Consider the following 13,935-nt stretch of genomic DNA (forward strand, 5'->3'; position numbering starts at 1 on the left):
GTATATTTTTTTCGCCTTCGGCTTTGCCATCATGTAAAGGTATATCTTAATTAAAAAACGCTGCTGCTCGCATTATGGCTACCTTTATAGTAAAATATTGTGGGAAAAGGAATATTAAATGGCAATTCAAAATAGAGAATGATATTATGTCTTGGTAATAAGTATTTTACTATCCATGTCATGCATGTGTGCCAAGTTGAAGAGTTGTTTTGCTTTTGAGTAGGCATGACATCACATGTACTGTAGTCTATATACACAGGGAAAATAAACCAAAAAACTCCGTTGTATATTTTATCTCCGATTGTTTCTGTCAACAGATTTCTGCTTATTTTTTCCTAAGCTGTAAAATTGTTGTAAAATTACAGCTTATCGATCGATAAAATTGGTGTAAAATAATTTTAAATGAGAAATGTAAACATGGTGGTTGTTCGACCATGAGTTTTCAATAATTTTTGTCACAAAAACATAGATTTTGCACCAATAATATATCGCCAAATTTTGCACAAATAAGAGGAAGAAAAATGAAATAAATTTTTAAAACTTGAGACGAAATAGTTTGGAAAAAACTTAATTTTTACCTGAGTTTGTGTCGGCCTTTTCCATATTTCCCCGACGAAAGCAGCCGAAAAAATTAATGAAAACATCACAAAAACGCCTGAAATGAAAGGCAAAACTCCCTCACCTGAAAACTATGATAACAACGATGAAACCGAGCTTTAAAGGTATCGAAAAATACGTAAACCAAAGGCGAAAACCGGCATATAACTCGGCGGATAGCTTTGTACTGCAAAAAATACAAATATTGGTTTTTGCACAATAAGCCTCGCTTCCATGTTATGCGAAGGCGCGGTTACTAAGTTTCGCAATTGGTCTATGCGAGAAATGCGCGGGAAAGACTGGACGTGATTCGCGGCATTTTTTAAGCATTCGCCGGTCGAGAAAGTCGCAAGGTTTCACAACAAAAAAATATTTCCTAACATTCTACAATCCTTTTAAAAATCTTCACTTCTTTTACAAGAAAAATGGCAGAATATGGTGTTGCAGAGAATGGAGTTTCAAAAGGGCATCAAATTTATCGTCTAGCATTGACTGGAGGTAGGTATTAATTTGTTTGATGTTTTGTAAACATGACGAAATACAATTCACGTGTTGACAAAATATTAGGTTCATAAAATGTATGTTTGTTCTGTCGTTAAAATTAGGCGAAACTGTGCCTTTATAAAGTTATATTTTGTGCAATTATGTAATTTAAAAGTCAAAAATACAAATTACAACTCGAATATGAACAGGGAAACGCACTGAAAGCAATTTCGCTTCCGTTATATAAAGTCGTTGTAGTCTAATATTAAAGTAACGTATTTTAGGTCCTTGTGCAGGAAAGACTACCTCTCAAGCAAGATTGTCTACATTTTTTGAAAACTTAGGATGGAAGGTAGTTTTTGCTTGTGAATAGAAAGTCTACCTATACTGCCAGCGCTTTATAGATGATGAAAAAACCCTTGCATGATGTTACCTCACTTTAATATCTGTATTAAACTGTAACGTATGTGCAAATCGTAATTTGATCATTTCTATTCTGAAGGTCTTTCGTGTACCTGAAGCCTCTACCATTTTACTTGGGTGAGTGTCATTTGCATGCCCTGTTGTTACTTTGTGAGGTTGTTTGAAGGTCTTGCAGTCTTTATTGAAACTTTTTGCACTTACATATTATCTTGGTTGTGTATCTAGGACTACCATGATACCATCCACCATACTTTAAATAACTTAGAATCACTTGACGCTGCGAGTGCCTCTATTGAACAATAACATGTTGTACGTCAATTAACAAATTAAACACTCAATATTATATAATGTCCATTTTGTAGAGGTGGAGTAAAGTTCCCAGATTTGACTTCTGATCAACGTAAGCATGAAAATTTTAGTTTTGTACAAACCTTTTTAATGCATTAAGACAGATGGTATGAAGTAATCATAGAATACCTGGTCAACCCAAGTTACCCAACTCTTAACAATGAATGGCATATAAAACTACCTTGCTTTATATCCAGGTGTTAAATTTCAAGAGAATTTGTTGAAAACCATTATCCAATTGGAAACCACGTTTTTTGAGCTGGCAGAATCTTGCAACCAGAATTGCTTGATTATTTGTGATCGCGGAGTCATGGATCCCTCAGCATGTGAGTTAGTTCTGAAACATGACATTTTTATATATACCAAGTTCATATAATTACTTATGCCATTTAAAAAAATTTAAACTCGGTATCTTTTTTTACTCTAGTTGTGTCCAAAGAAGAATGGCAGGCATATTTGAAGAAAAATAATTGGAACAATGTGAAACTTCGTGATGAAAGATACAATCAAGTCATTCATCTTGTAAGACACTCACACCCCCTTTCCTTGTACCCCTTGGACACAGGCCCAGATTTTACCATTTTACAAGTTAATAGATTAGTTTGCAATGTGACCCTTTTCCAAGACTGGTTCTTGAGTCAAATTGAAAAACTAACCCAGATTATTTTGTGTGGTGTAAACATTAATGCTGCTTGTACTGCTTTGTTTTAATCATCCGACATGTTGCAACATCATAGTCTTTGTAGCCGAGGTGTTTAATTTAATCACTGATTACTTGGAATGTCTTGAAGTTCTGTGTTAGGGGCATGTTGGATTTTAATCATTTTATCTACAAACGTACAACTTACAGCGTTTTAATCGCTTTAGGTTACAGCAGCGAAGGGCGCGACGGCTTTTTATCAGTTGGAAAATAACAACACAAGAACGGAAGGACTAGCATTGGCCAGAGAATTGGATGATAAAGCTTGTCAGGTGAGTGGTAATTTTTGCTGTGTCTGACCTTAGAATCAGAAGTGGCGGATTGGATTAAAATGAATGAAATCAAGTTGCAATAGATTGCCAAGTTTTTGCCAATAGATTAAGAGCGATTAAAGTTGTGAAATAAAGTTGTGATAGATCTCCAAGCTTGTGTTTTTAAAATCAAGAGAATTTCTTTTTCCAGGCCTGGGTTGGTCATCCATATTTTGATGTCATTGAAAATTCTGAAGATTTCAACGACAAAGTCTCTCGAACCATTGCAGTAAGTTCATTATACCATGCATACAAATCATGCTAGTATATAGGTTTGCCCGAAAATCACGCTCGATATTGTTCGCCAACCGTCGTTGTCTTCTGGCGGATGAAAAATGCGAAGTAAAAGTGAATCAGACAGATTGACAGCGTCCAACTGAGAAGCTAAATCTTTGAACAACATTTCTAGGCAGTTTGCGCAAAGATTGGGATCGATATAAACGACCGTCTCGACAAGGACAGCAAGAAACGGAAATTCTTGGTTTCAAAACCTCCAAATATTGAGGTAATCCAGTATAAATAAAGTTAGTTTAGTTTAGGTTTCCTCCTGTAGTAACACTGGATCAATAAGAGATGATCCTTACTGGACCTCTAGGAAGAACAGTTTAGAACTGATAGAGCTATCCAGTATAAATAAAGCTATTTTAATTCAGGTTTTCTCCTGTAGTAACATGGATCATGCAATAAGAGATTATCCTTCCTGGACCTCTAGGAACGGATGGTAATTATCGCTCTTATTTCTTACAGGATTTTCCTCCATACCAAGATTTTGACGTTCAACACGACTACCTCGTCGCCGCGGGCGGTCCGCAAGTTCGTATCCGAAAACGAGGACAAGGTGGTAGGTATTCTTATCAAGAACACACGAGTGCCTGTTTCTCACTTTACCATATCGTGGCTAAACACGGTATATTTTCTAGCGCCAAGGGCAAAGTAATTAGTTCTTGCCTTGGGCCAAGTAAAATGACAGGTTCCCTTTGAGGCATTGGTCTAATGGTGAGAAGCTTTGTCATCCACACTTGCCTCTTTCAGGACATTTTACCTACACTCATACGGTACGCTTGCTTGTAAAAGACCAAACAGTCGAACGAAGAAAGATTATTTCATCAAGAGATTACGAGGTACATGTATGTTTCATATTTTCCCAGGAGATTCATTGTTCAGATGCATTCTACATAATTCAATCTGATTGGTTCTTGTGGTAGATGGACTGATTAATCTGATTAGCTCGCACATGTTGCGATAGTTGTTGACGAATCAGATTGCAGGAAAGATAAACTTATAATGAAAACGATTCTTTCAGATGTTTTTACAACAGCGGGACCCGACCCGTAAATCAGTGGTGAAAAGACGAACTTGTTTTCTGTGGCAAAATCAATATTTCCAACTCGATAGCTACTGTCAGCCGTGCAATGAAAGGTGAGAATTGCATATCGAAACGGCGGGTCATATAACTAAACCTTGCACCTGAATTTTTTGACTGTGAAAATTGGCATTCAGTTAACATTGTGTTTTTCTTTCATATTTCACAACAATGTAGTTTGTTGGAAAGCTCTTAATTATAACTTCTGTAAAAGATCAGGGAGACTCTGAATATTTTTTGAATCAATTTATTTGCAGATGTAAAGGGTTGATAATCCTGGAAACGTACACGACGAATCGGAGCAGCGACCTTCCGCTGCCAGATTTCCTGGAAATCGAGAAGGAAATAACGAATGATAAGGACTATTCCATGTACAACCTCTCCGTGGACGATTCCTGACTTGGGTAACGTATTTGTTGCGTGATTGTCGCCGTGTTGTCATAATCATGTGTGGTTATATATTTATAAGTACTGTGTATATGTAGGTGTAAATTTTTTAATTTTCCAAGTTGCAAACTGCCTAAGGTTCATACGTCGCATTTTGGTCCCGTCGAATGCAATTCAAACAATAGATAATGAGATCGTAAACCTTATTAGGCTTCATTATCATCTCATTATCGATTGTTTGAATTGCATTCGACGCGACCAAAACGTATGAACTAGGCCTAACGAGCAGATAACCCAGCATAGCCTCGCTTTACTTTTACCGCATTTTATAGAACATGTTTATGACGAAAAGTAACACTTTTTTAAGGCAAAAATGTACGGTACTCTATTCAGAATATAAATATGTAACAGTAAATAGTATATACCCTATATACCCTATTTAATAGTCACATAAGATATGCCATAGTTTGCGATTTTGCTAAAGGTTATCGAGGAGTCGTACAGACAAAAAACGTATTCGGATTATTTTAAAACAATACTTCGTCAATAGTATTTCGTCAAGATTACCGTTATATATCAGCCAATATGATAGAGTCTAGCACACGTAGTGAATCATAGTGTTACACTGTGGTACGTGGTCTTTTAGTAAGTTATTTCAAAATTAAATTATATATAAACACATGCAAACTCTCTAGTAAAGAAGATATGTTTTAATGAAAGACTTTGCTAGCGCCTAAAATAATTACGAGGTCTTATTTTAAATAAAATAATTCAGATAGCCTCTTTTGAAGATAACTATCTTATACTCAATAGCACACAAGAAAGTTTAAACCTCTATGATTATAGAAATAGGAGGGAGTTCTTTTCTCTTTCTATCTCTATCAAACCTCTTACTGAGCAAACCTCTTGCGCGCTACCGCCTTGGAATGTGTCCACCCATATCCATGCATGACTGGTAATTTAGTTGTGGTAAGAAGTTCTATGCCTATTTACAGACAAATAAAACCTGAGAATTGTTAAAACCTACAGTTATAAATAAGGAAAGTCGTTTCAAAGTCTTAAAATTGATTGAACTGGATCATTTTGGTCACCAAAATGCAAAATGAAATCTTGCTGTTCTTTCGAGGATGTCCTTATGGCTGGCATATAGTTCGATATCCCCTCGTACCTCTAACCACCTCACATCACCCGCATCGTCCCCTGCCTGCAACTGAAACTTTCTGAACACCTCACCCAGCTCATCATGGTAGTTCACAGCGACCGTCTCCATCCATGAGTTGTCTGTGTTTCTCGGATCATCCACGTAGCCACTCCAAATCTGGACAGAGAAAACAAAGAAACAGTGTTTGAGAAATAATCTTTCACAATGGGAAATGTGGCTACAAAGACCATTGATAGAGTTCAGGCTACAGGAAAAGATGTTTTCTGCTTTTTTCAATATCGAAAACTTGGCAAGAAAACCTTACTTCACCCTTGTGGTTTGTGTTCACCTTTCAGAAACAATGTTTCCTGGTTTGTAAAGTCATGGCAAGGACAAATACTTGGCTTTGTCTAGTTCCAAAGTCAGACAACAATCATCTCAACATTTGTATTACCGTTTGTCCTTTCTGAAATAATTTCGTCAACATGCTGTGCAGTTTTTCTTGTTCTTTCTCTGAAAGTTCTAGTGAGTTGAGAGCTTCTTCTCCAAATTCCTTTTTCAATGTTGCTGAGACTGTATCGCCGGGGTCAACCATACCCTATGTGGTTTTGCAAAGGATGAGGATTAATTGTTTGATGGTCATAACCAGTAAATCTATCACAAAGCGGTATTGAGCAAGGATGAAGTATAGAACACAAGTGGTCACACAGAGCTGTAAGAATTCATTTTACCCCAGGAATGGCCCATTGTTCATTGTCCTTCCTTTTGATTGCAACAAATTCCAGGATTGGTTTTCCATTCTCTTGTACGCGCTGGCCTTTACCATTGATTTTCCACCTACAAATAAATTTGGGGGTTACACAGTATACAGTTGCTTTGTTAGGTTATATGGAAGTTATTGATTATATTGAATATACTGATTACAACGACTATACCAATTACAGTAGATACATATTTATTTGGGTTCACTAGGTGTATTGATTGGTTAAAAGGCATTGATTACTATTTTTATTGAAAAAGATTATTGATTATATTTTATTAGTTTATTGATTTTTTATTGGATCAACCTGATAGATTATCTTATTCACCTTGTTACAAGGGGATCAGCAGCGTGGTTTGGTCCCCATCTTCCAAGAAGGCCCCTGCCAGTCATGCCTGTACGACCCATTGGATTCCTAGAAAAAATACCGTCTTGTATAATTTCTTGTTTCACTCCATCTATTGATTGCATCAATTGCAGTGTGTTAAACTGAATTTTACCTGGGTCTGTCGTCAATAACTTGGTATTTTCCTGTAAAGCTGGTTCTATCAACATTGTAGTGATCATCTCTGCTGTTGTACTGAAAAGCTGGTTCTGGTTTGCATTGGCTGAGGAAAGGAACATGACGAAAAGGTTTATATATATCAGTGACATGGATAGGAAATTAGCATCAGTCAATGCATGGGTTAACATGGCTATACAGCATTGATTTGCTACACCGAAAATCTGAGGCATACTTTGGATATACCTACAATAGTTCCCATGTGGTTGATTTTGAAATGTGGAAATATCTTGACACTGCGGTACCTTATGTCTGGATCTGCCCACAAGGGTTTACTCAAAACAGTATCACTGGTGTACTCGACTGGTTTGTAATCATTGTATGCAACACTCCACTTGACAAACTCATCTCCAACTTGACACTTCTTCACCAGGGATGTCCCAGGATAGTTAGGTCCACGAGCTTTTGTATGCATTCTTCTCCGGTTTGTGACAACAACTGAAAAAGGTCGAATATATGAAGTTTAGTAGCTACCAACAATAATTTACTAGAGCTGGGCAGCTGGCTCTTCAAGGGCTAACAGAGTGGCCAAGCTTGTTGAAGCGAACATCTCTGGGGGATATTGTTGCTTACGTGAAGTGCATTTGGCGTTTAGTATTGAGTGTACTATGTGTTCAAAAAACAGACAGTTTTAGCAGAAAATATCCATCTCGCATAAGCTTGCTAGGTTCTTAAATGATTATAGGTGTGTAAATCTTTAATACGATTTGATAATGCTAGGCTAATACTTGCGTTTATAAAGGAAGGTTGTATTCCCATCCCAAAACTCGCTAGAGTTTGCCTTTACTGTATTTATAAATATCTTTTACCGTAAAAATATTGATAAAATATTGGGTTTTTTATGCAGTATTTTGTCAACACTTACCGTAGTGAAAATTGAAAGTAAATAATGCCACGGGAATGATGGTACAGCCCCGATGAGCCCTCGCCAATTGAACGATATTTGGAACAGAAATTATCATCAAAAGGACAACAGCTTTTACTAAAATATTTTGAAAACGAAAACGAAAATGAATGTAAACAGTAAACAATGAATTGCCGAGTCAGCATTACGGATCTTCGTTTTATGTCGACACCTGGACTGTTCCGTTTTCTAAGGTAACGGATACGCCCCCGTGAATCTTAAGGCTTCGGTATTATCCCGGGGGGAGATCTCGGAGAGGCATACAGTGATCGCAGAAATGACAAGTCACTAAAGTTTTTTGACAAATACGTGGGTTTGAGATTTGAGGTTTGTGCGTAAAATAGAGTTGAAAACACGATCCTTTAGATGCTGTCATCACTCGCCTTTGCTACAACATATCTGGACCAGTTTGAATTTTTCCAGAGGTATTTTCATGTTGAAGAGGAAACTAATGTATGTAGTCTCCCTCCTGCATATCATGTAAGGTTGGATTTACAGAAAGAAGTCAAAAAGGTTTTCTTCATTGGAGATGTCCATGGATGCTATGATGAATTGATTGAATTACTTGAAAAAGCTGGAGTTGACAAGGTTTCAGACATCTTGACAGTATTTGTCGGGGATATTTGCAACAAAGGTCCAAAGAGTTTGGAGACAATCAGGCTGGTTCGGGAATTTGGATCCATGGCATGTTCAGTACGGGGAAACCATGAACAGGCTGTTCTGTATAGGTTAAAAGAGTTTGACGAAACTGCTGAACTGCCCAGTAAATATTCCTGGATAACCCAACTATCACAGGAAGAATGGTTATTTCTAGAAAGGCTTCCATTCACAATTTCCATTCCTTTGTTGAATGTTATTGTGGTCCATGGAGGTTTAGTCCCTGGGGTAAAACTGCAAGACCAAAATCCAAGTGACATGTTGAACATGCGAAATTACGTCCAAGAATGCCTTTGTGGTTCTAGTAACATTGATGATGGCATTTCTTGGGGTAGCCAATGGCCTGGACCAGAGTTTGTTTTCTTTGGCCATGATGCAAGGCGCCGGCTTCAGAAATACAAGCATGCAATTGGCTTAGACACAGGGTGTTTATATGGTTTAAAACTGACAGGGTTTATGGTCAATGTTAATGATCAAAATCCTTTACAAAATGGGCAGTTTATTTCAGTCGACTCTCATTCATGCTACTCTAAATCATAAATTGTGTCGAACTTTTTACAATATTTGCCAAATTCTTGCAGTTGATTTATGTGAAGATAATCTCTTAGTCTTATGCAGAAATATATTTTAACTAAATCAGGATAACATACACTTTCATATAACTATATATTTTATAATTATAGCATATCTGACCATTTTCCATTCATGCATGAACACACTTTCTGTCAACAGCACCTTGTTATTGCAATTTCTTAATTTCTTTATTATATAACAATAGTTAGGATGTTAACTAATTGTGAGTGACATCTTTGGCCCAGCATGATTGATAGAACAACAAACCTACCTGTCAATTCCTAGGCAATATTGGGAACACTTTGATATTTCATTAATTTTTTATCTGCCACATGAAAATAGACATTGGCATTAGTGAACTGTAGCTTCTAGTGGCAATAAAATACCAATCTATTCTGCCCGTAGGTTGCTGTATCTATTGAAGAAAATGTCAACTGCAAATTTCGCCATAGAAATTCAATAGTTAGATAACTGAATTTGCGATATTGAACAAGTTTATTATGAATGTTAAGTGATTTAAATATGTTCCAACAATTCCATGTGCATGAATCAAACGTTTGCCAAAAATTATAACATACATCACAGCTGAATCTTACCCAATCGGTGGTAAAACTTATTTAGTAATTAGAAATAATGTCTAAGGTTTAAAACTTAACAGTTGTTCTAAGAACAAAATAATTTGTCTCTAAGTCATTTGGTCAGTTCAATTGTCTTTTCAGCAATTTAAAGTTTCATTGGATAACTAAATGTTGGCTAAAGCTAATTCCTAAAAATTTGATGTTTTGTAACTGGGCACAAGGTTACTACATAACCCTAGCAGTTCATGTAGCAGTTCATGTAGCAGTTCATGCTTCTTTTGGTGAGTCAACTTTTTCGCTTCCTTCGTTGATTTGACTTTTTTTCGCCTTGCTTTGAATGGCTTCCCACACCTTGAACTCCTTTGCTTCTTTCTTCTTGTTGCGTTCTTCGTAGGTCAACCTGAAATTGAATTTTTGATGGAGTTTTAAATATAGATGGGTTTCAGTTGCAACGCTTGGTTGTCAGCTCTGAGGATCAAATTGAATATTGAAAGATAAGATACTGCACCTGTTCATGATAATGTTTTGGATGATCTTTCCCGATGTCAAATTGCTTACGCTGTCCACAATCTTAAATATACCACGGGCTTTTGGAATGGCATAAGGATCGTTTCCATCAACGTCTGCAGAAATTGGAGTCATACCATGACAGAAATAGTCAACCTAGGTAGAGAAAATTGTGAAGATGGAAGATTTAAGACAGAATTGGCAAGGCCACTGCAACAGCTACAAACAAATCTGAAAGTACATACCAATCAAACCACTTATAGAAGTATGTAAGCCCTATGTTAGAACCATTTAATGTTTCATTTTGATTACAATTTTTTTAGTTGATGGCTGCTTAGCATGTCACCTCGTTATGATGGTCAGATCAGGGTCATATCAAGCTATAACCGACCTGGTAAATGAGCTCTAACTGTTAATTCTATACCTTGAACTGATCTAGCAGCTCTGCTGTGACAGTGTATGGTGCACCGATGATAACCTGGTCAACATAACGACATGCCAGGACAGACAACACCCGCTCATGAAGGTTCATGATTGGATAGTTGGTGCCCTTGTACCGGTTCACCTCCATGTCGGTATGCAAGCCAACAATCACATAGTCTCCGATTTCCTTACAATGCATAAGGAAGTCGACATGACCAGTGTGGAAAAGATCGAAGCACCCGGGGGTATATACAATCTTGTCAGTTGGCTTCGGTTCCTTGCCATCAGAGAATTGAACTATCTTGTGGGTGGTCGGCATGAAGTGTGACACAGAGGTCCACGGGCTCTTGCCGGAGGGATCCGAGCTACCCTGCCCCAACATATCCGTATCCAGGCAACCGATGGGGGATTTGACCTGAAAGTGATCGCGGGTAAGCAGCAACATTCTTCCGACAAGATTGGTTGTGGAGATACCTTCGGTGCGTTTGCATTCTTTGTAACGCCCAGCTGCTTTGACGAACCTATACGAATCCACTCCGTTCACATCCGTCGTGATATCATTGCCATGAACGCAGAAATCACAGTTGTAGCGATCCAACGTCTCGAGGCTGGTCACGTACGGCGCTCCTTCGACCACTTCGTCCACCCATTTAATAGCACGGACCATTTTGTAGCGATCTTTCTCGCTTACAACTGGTCGCCCTTTGTGCTTTATTATTTCGGCATCGCTGTGAACGCCGACGACCAAATAGTCGCCCATGGCTTTCGCTTGACGTAGCGAGTTAGCGTGACCAAAATGAGCCATGTCGTAGCAGCCGTCAGCCCAAACACGAACTTGTTTCTTCTTCTTTGTTGGAATCTCATCTCCGTTTGACGCCATCTTGATATTTATACGATTTCGAAAGTTTCCTTTATATGTACGATTAAGAAGATTTAGACGCCACCAGAAGCTGTCGCTGCATGTATACTATAAAAAATGCAACTCGTGAGCAAAAAAACAATATCAAGTGAGGTCATAAGTTGAGAAAAGCGTATGAATATTTCACCTTTGATGATAAGATATATTCAACGGGTAACACCTGTAGCTACGCAAACGCACAGTTTTCCATCCCTCGAGATCTTCGACGAATATTCACGGCAAAATCCGATGGCTGTCCGCCATTTTGTAAAATTAATTTTCACTTTTTACCCTCGAAATTTTATGCTTTATTTGGGGTTGTTTTGTTCCTATATGCACTTATAGTTTTGTAGACATGGACTCTTTCTAGTTCTCTCTACCGTCTGTATTTATTTTAATTTAACCACTAAATTTTCAAAATATAAGAAATGAATAAAATTATGATAATTGGTGTACGAGCTTGACCCGACTGTCGTCGGGCGTCCGCCCGAGCCACAGGAGCGAAATTTGAGACGCCAGCTCACTGCCTTGACCTGCCCAGTGGACGTGGCGAGTGAATGTTAAAAAATGTTAATTTACCACTGGGAATTCACAGTAACTATTTCAAAACCGATGAAATAAAACCAAAGTCAATGAGTAAAATAGTTCAGTCATAGAAATGGCAAGTTAGAATTCCTTCCAACAGAATCATTGAGCACAACTCGGGCTTAGTTTTTTGGCGATAGGATTTCATGAGCACCTAAATACATGAGAAATTTTACTGATACTTATACAGCAATTTGCATGACAGTAATTAATGCTAAGCCAAAGATCTCTTGTCATGACGGAACAAAGACTCCGTCGGATACTGCGCTTTCATACAGATCTTGACAATGTGAGGCAATTAGTGACATAGCCACCGTGCTTTGTGAATGGCCAACTGGCCAAGCAACTAAATCTAATGTTTGAAACTGAAGACCCGAAACGGGTACCCGTACGTGGCAATTTATTTTATTCTGTGTTTCGTTATTGTATTGTGTCCTGAGCTCGAAAACTGAGTATTGGCAGTACTAATTTTAGGCGTGCTGTGCCATTAGATTTTGTGCATTATATTCATAACTAGTACTATCAAAATTAACAGCCGGGTTCGAATTATTAAGATTTTCTTGATTTCGTGAGTGTCTGAGGCTTGTTTCAGCGTCAAACTTCATGTTAACGACCTAAAGTCTTTGTTTAAATTCGTTTACATAATTGCATTCGATTCAGCACATCAGTAAAATCGGTTCGACCTGAAATGGACCTGACTGTCTGTTCCTTGGTTTCTCCTAAATGGTGTCGTCGTAATGGTCTTAAATTGCCCGTTTTTTAAATTATTTGTGTAGCTTATTTTTCACCTGTTTTTCCATTTACAACTGAGCGTGTTAAAAAAGCTCAGCGCGGGCTCGCGACAAAGAAATGCTATTATACTGATCAATGTAAAAGTCTTTTCTAAATGGAAGGATTAAACTGATTCAGTAACTGAAACATTGAGAATAAAGCTCTTATTCAAGTGAAAATTCCGTCAATCACGACTTGACTGAATCTTTGAGATTTTCCATGATTATCCTGGACATTCTTATACTTTTTCTGTAAAATATACTGATGTTTTAAAACGTCCGAGATTTCACTGTTGTAACTAAAGGTTCCTTTTTTAATTGCAATTCAACGTCAAATTTGTATACGTGTCGTAATTCATTGTTGAATTAACTTGCAACGTGTTTTTATTTGTGGTTCAATTAAAGAGCATTAGGGGGGGCGTACGATATTTTCAGGGATTCAGTAAGCAATTTCGGGACTCACTGTTTTAACAGCAGAAAGAGAAAGGCTGTGAGCCCAAAAAAATAGATATAAAAAAAACAAAGAGCTTCTACAGAAATGGCCAACTAGACGGTTGACCCTTTTAGACTAGGTTCCGGAGATCAGTTTTAGATCTTTTTAGAAATTGAAAAAGGCGTTTTATGTGCTATGTTGAAAATCAAATCCTTCCTAAAAATGATGGTTTGAGGCGCATTAGTTTTTGTTAAAACTCATCAGGTCTCCCTGCTCTAAGCCAAAGTGATAAATATTGATTCCCCTTCAAATATCGCCTTTGCCGAGCTTCGTCTGTCGTATAATATATAATACTAGATGGCACCCAAATGGCGAGCCTGACAGGGTAACAATTGTTAAGATTCAACGATTATTTTCCTATAAATATCTTATGAATATCCCATTGACATCGTTCCTTCCTTTAGCGCTATTTGTAATGAACACATACTCGCATATATAGTTTATATTATTATACAACCTGCTTTTTATAACA

At 37.5% G+C, this 13,935-nt stretch overlaps 4 protein-coding genes across 4 annotated transcripts; 2 read left to right on the forward strand and 2 right to left on the reverse strand.

Annotated features, from left to right (window-relative positions):
• The first annotated feature begins 879 nt into the window (after nt 1–879).
• LOC114520746 (TRPL translocation defect protein 14-like) lies at nt 880–4,997 on the forward strand. Its single transcript, XM_028541085.1, has 13 exons — nt 880–1,095; nt 1,365–1,432; nt 1,583–1,620; nt 1,866–1,903; nt 2,049–2,177; nt 2,279–2,373; nt 2,719–2,823; nt 3,014–3,091; nt 3,272–3,367; nt 3,610–3,703; nt 3,895–3,983; nt 4,166–4,281; nt 4,483–4,997. The coding sequence occupies exons 1-13, from the start codon at nt 1,023–1,025 to the stop codon at nt 4,622–4,624; spliced, it is 1,161 nt and encodes a 386-aa protein (XP_028396886.1). The 5' UTR covers nt 880–1,022; the 3' UTR covers nt 4,625–4,997.
• Nucleotides 4,998–5,337: 340 nt separating this feature from the next.
• LOC114520747 (ADP-ribose pyrophosphatase, mitochondrial-like) lies at nt 5,338–8,085 on the reverse strand. Its single transcript, XM_028541086.1, has 7 exons — nt 7,941–8,085; nt 7,321–7,513; nt 7,014–7,121; nt 6,842–6,928; nt 6,485–6,590; nt 6,208–6,351; nt 5,338–5,930 (listed from the first exon to the last, which is right to left on the reverse strand). The coding sequence occupies exons 1-7, from the start codon at nt 8,035–8,037 to the stop codon at nt 5,700–5,702; spliced, it is 966 nt and encodes a 321-aa protein (XP_028396887.1). The 5' UTR covers nt 8,038–8,085; the 3' UTR covers nt 5,338–5,699.
• A 136-nt stretch (nt 8,086–8,221) lies between these two features.
• LOC114520748 (serine/threonine-protein phosphatase 1-like) lies at nt 8,222–9,692 on the forward strand. The gene has a single exon (XM_028541087.1). It carries the CDS (start codon nt 8,346–8,348, stop codon nt 9,174–9,176), a length of 831 nt encoding a protein of 276 aa, XP_028396888.1. The 5' UTR covers nt 8,222–8,345; the 3' UTR covers nt 9,177–9,692.
• A 43-nt stretch (nt 9,693–9,735) lies between these two features.
• On the reverse strand, nt 9,736–11,853 carry LOC114520745 (ethanolamine-phosphate cytidylyltransferase-like). Its single transcript, XM_028541084.1, has 4 exons — nt 11,764–11,853; nt 10,719–11,684; nt 10,296–10,450; nt 9,736–10,187 (listed from the first exon to the last, which is right to left on the reverse strand). Exons 2-4 carry the CDS (start codon nt 11,595–11,597, stop codon nt 10,055–10,057), a joined length of 1,167 nt encoding a protein of 388 aa, XP_028396885.1. The 5' UTR covers nt 11,598–11,684; nt 11,764–11,853; the 3' UTR covers nt 9,736–10,054.
• Nucleotides 11,854–13,935: the final 2,082 nt, after the last annotated feature.

Source organism: Dendronephthya gigantea, unplaced genomic scaffold (genome assembly GCF_004324835.1).
Source record: "Dendronephthya gigantea isolate DGI-Jeju-01 unplaced genomic scaffold, DenGig_1.0 000016F, whole genome shotgun sequence".
NCBI classification, from domain to species: Eukaryota; Metazoa; Cnidaria; class Anthozoa; order Malacalcyonacea; family Nephtheidae; genus Dendronephthya; species Dendronephthya gigantea.

What these genes read in the sequence shown, in the direction of transcription:
- LOC114520745 (XM_028541084.1), bottom strand. Translation starts at nt 11,597, where the DNA reads ATGGCGTCAAACGGAGATGAGATTCCAACAAAGAAGAAGAAACAAGTT. An exon ending in AGCTGCTAGATCAGTTCAAG is followed by an intron (nt 10,451 to 10,718) that starts GTATAGAATTAA and finishes TTCTCTACCTAG; the next exon opens with GTTGACTATTTCTGTCATGG. An exon ending in CAAAACATTATCATGAACAG is followed by an intron (nt 10,188 to 10,295) that starts GTGCAGTATCTT and finishes ATTCAATTTCAG; the next exon opens with GTTGACCTACGAAGAACGCA.
- LOC114520748 (XM_028541087.1), top strand. Translation starts at nt 8,346, where the DNA reads ATGCTGTCATCACTCGCCTTTGCTACAACATATCTGGACCAGTTTGAA.
- LOC114520746 (XM_028541085.1), top strand. Translation starts at nt 1,023, where the DNA reads ATGGCAGAATATGGTGTTGCAGAGAATGGAGTTTCAAAAGGGCATCAA. An exon ending in TCGTCTAGCATTGACTGGAG is followed by an intron (nt 1,096 to 1,364) that starts GTAGGTATTAAT and finishes AACGTATTTTAG; the next exon opens with GTCCTTGTGCAGGAAAGACT. An exon ending in TTTCATCAAGAGATTACGAG is followed by an intron (nt 3,984 to 4,165) that starts GTACATGTATGT and finishes CGATTCTTTCAG; the next exon opens with ATGTTTTTACAACAGCGGGA.
- LOC114520747 (XM_028541086.1), bottom strand. Translation starts at nt 8,037, where the DNA reads ATGATAATTTCTGTTCCAAATATCGTTCAATTGGCGAGGGCTCATCGG. An exon ending in AACAATGGGCCATTCCTGGG is followed by an intron (nt 6,352 to 6,484) that starts GTAAAATGAATT and finishes AAAACCACATAG; the next exon opens with GGTATGGTTGACCCCGGCGA. An exon ending in TATTTCAGAAAGGACAAACG is followed by an intron (nt 5,931 to 6,207) that starts GTAATACAAATG and finishes TTCTCTGTCCAG; the next exon opens with ATTTGGAGTGGCTACGTGGA.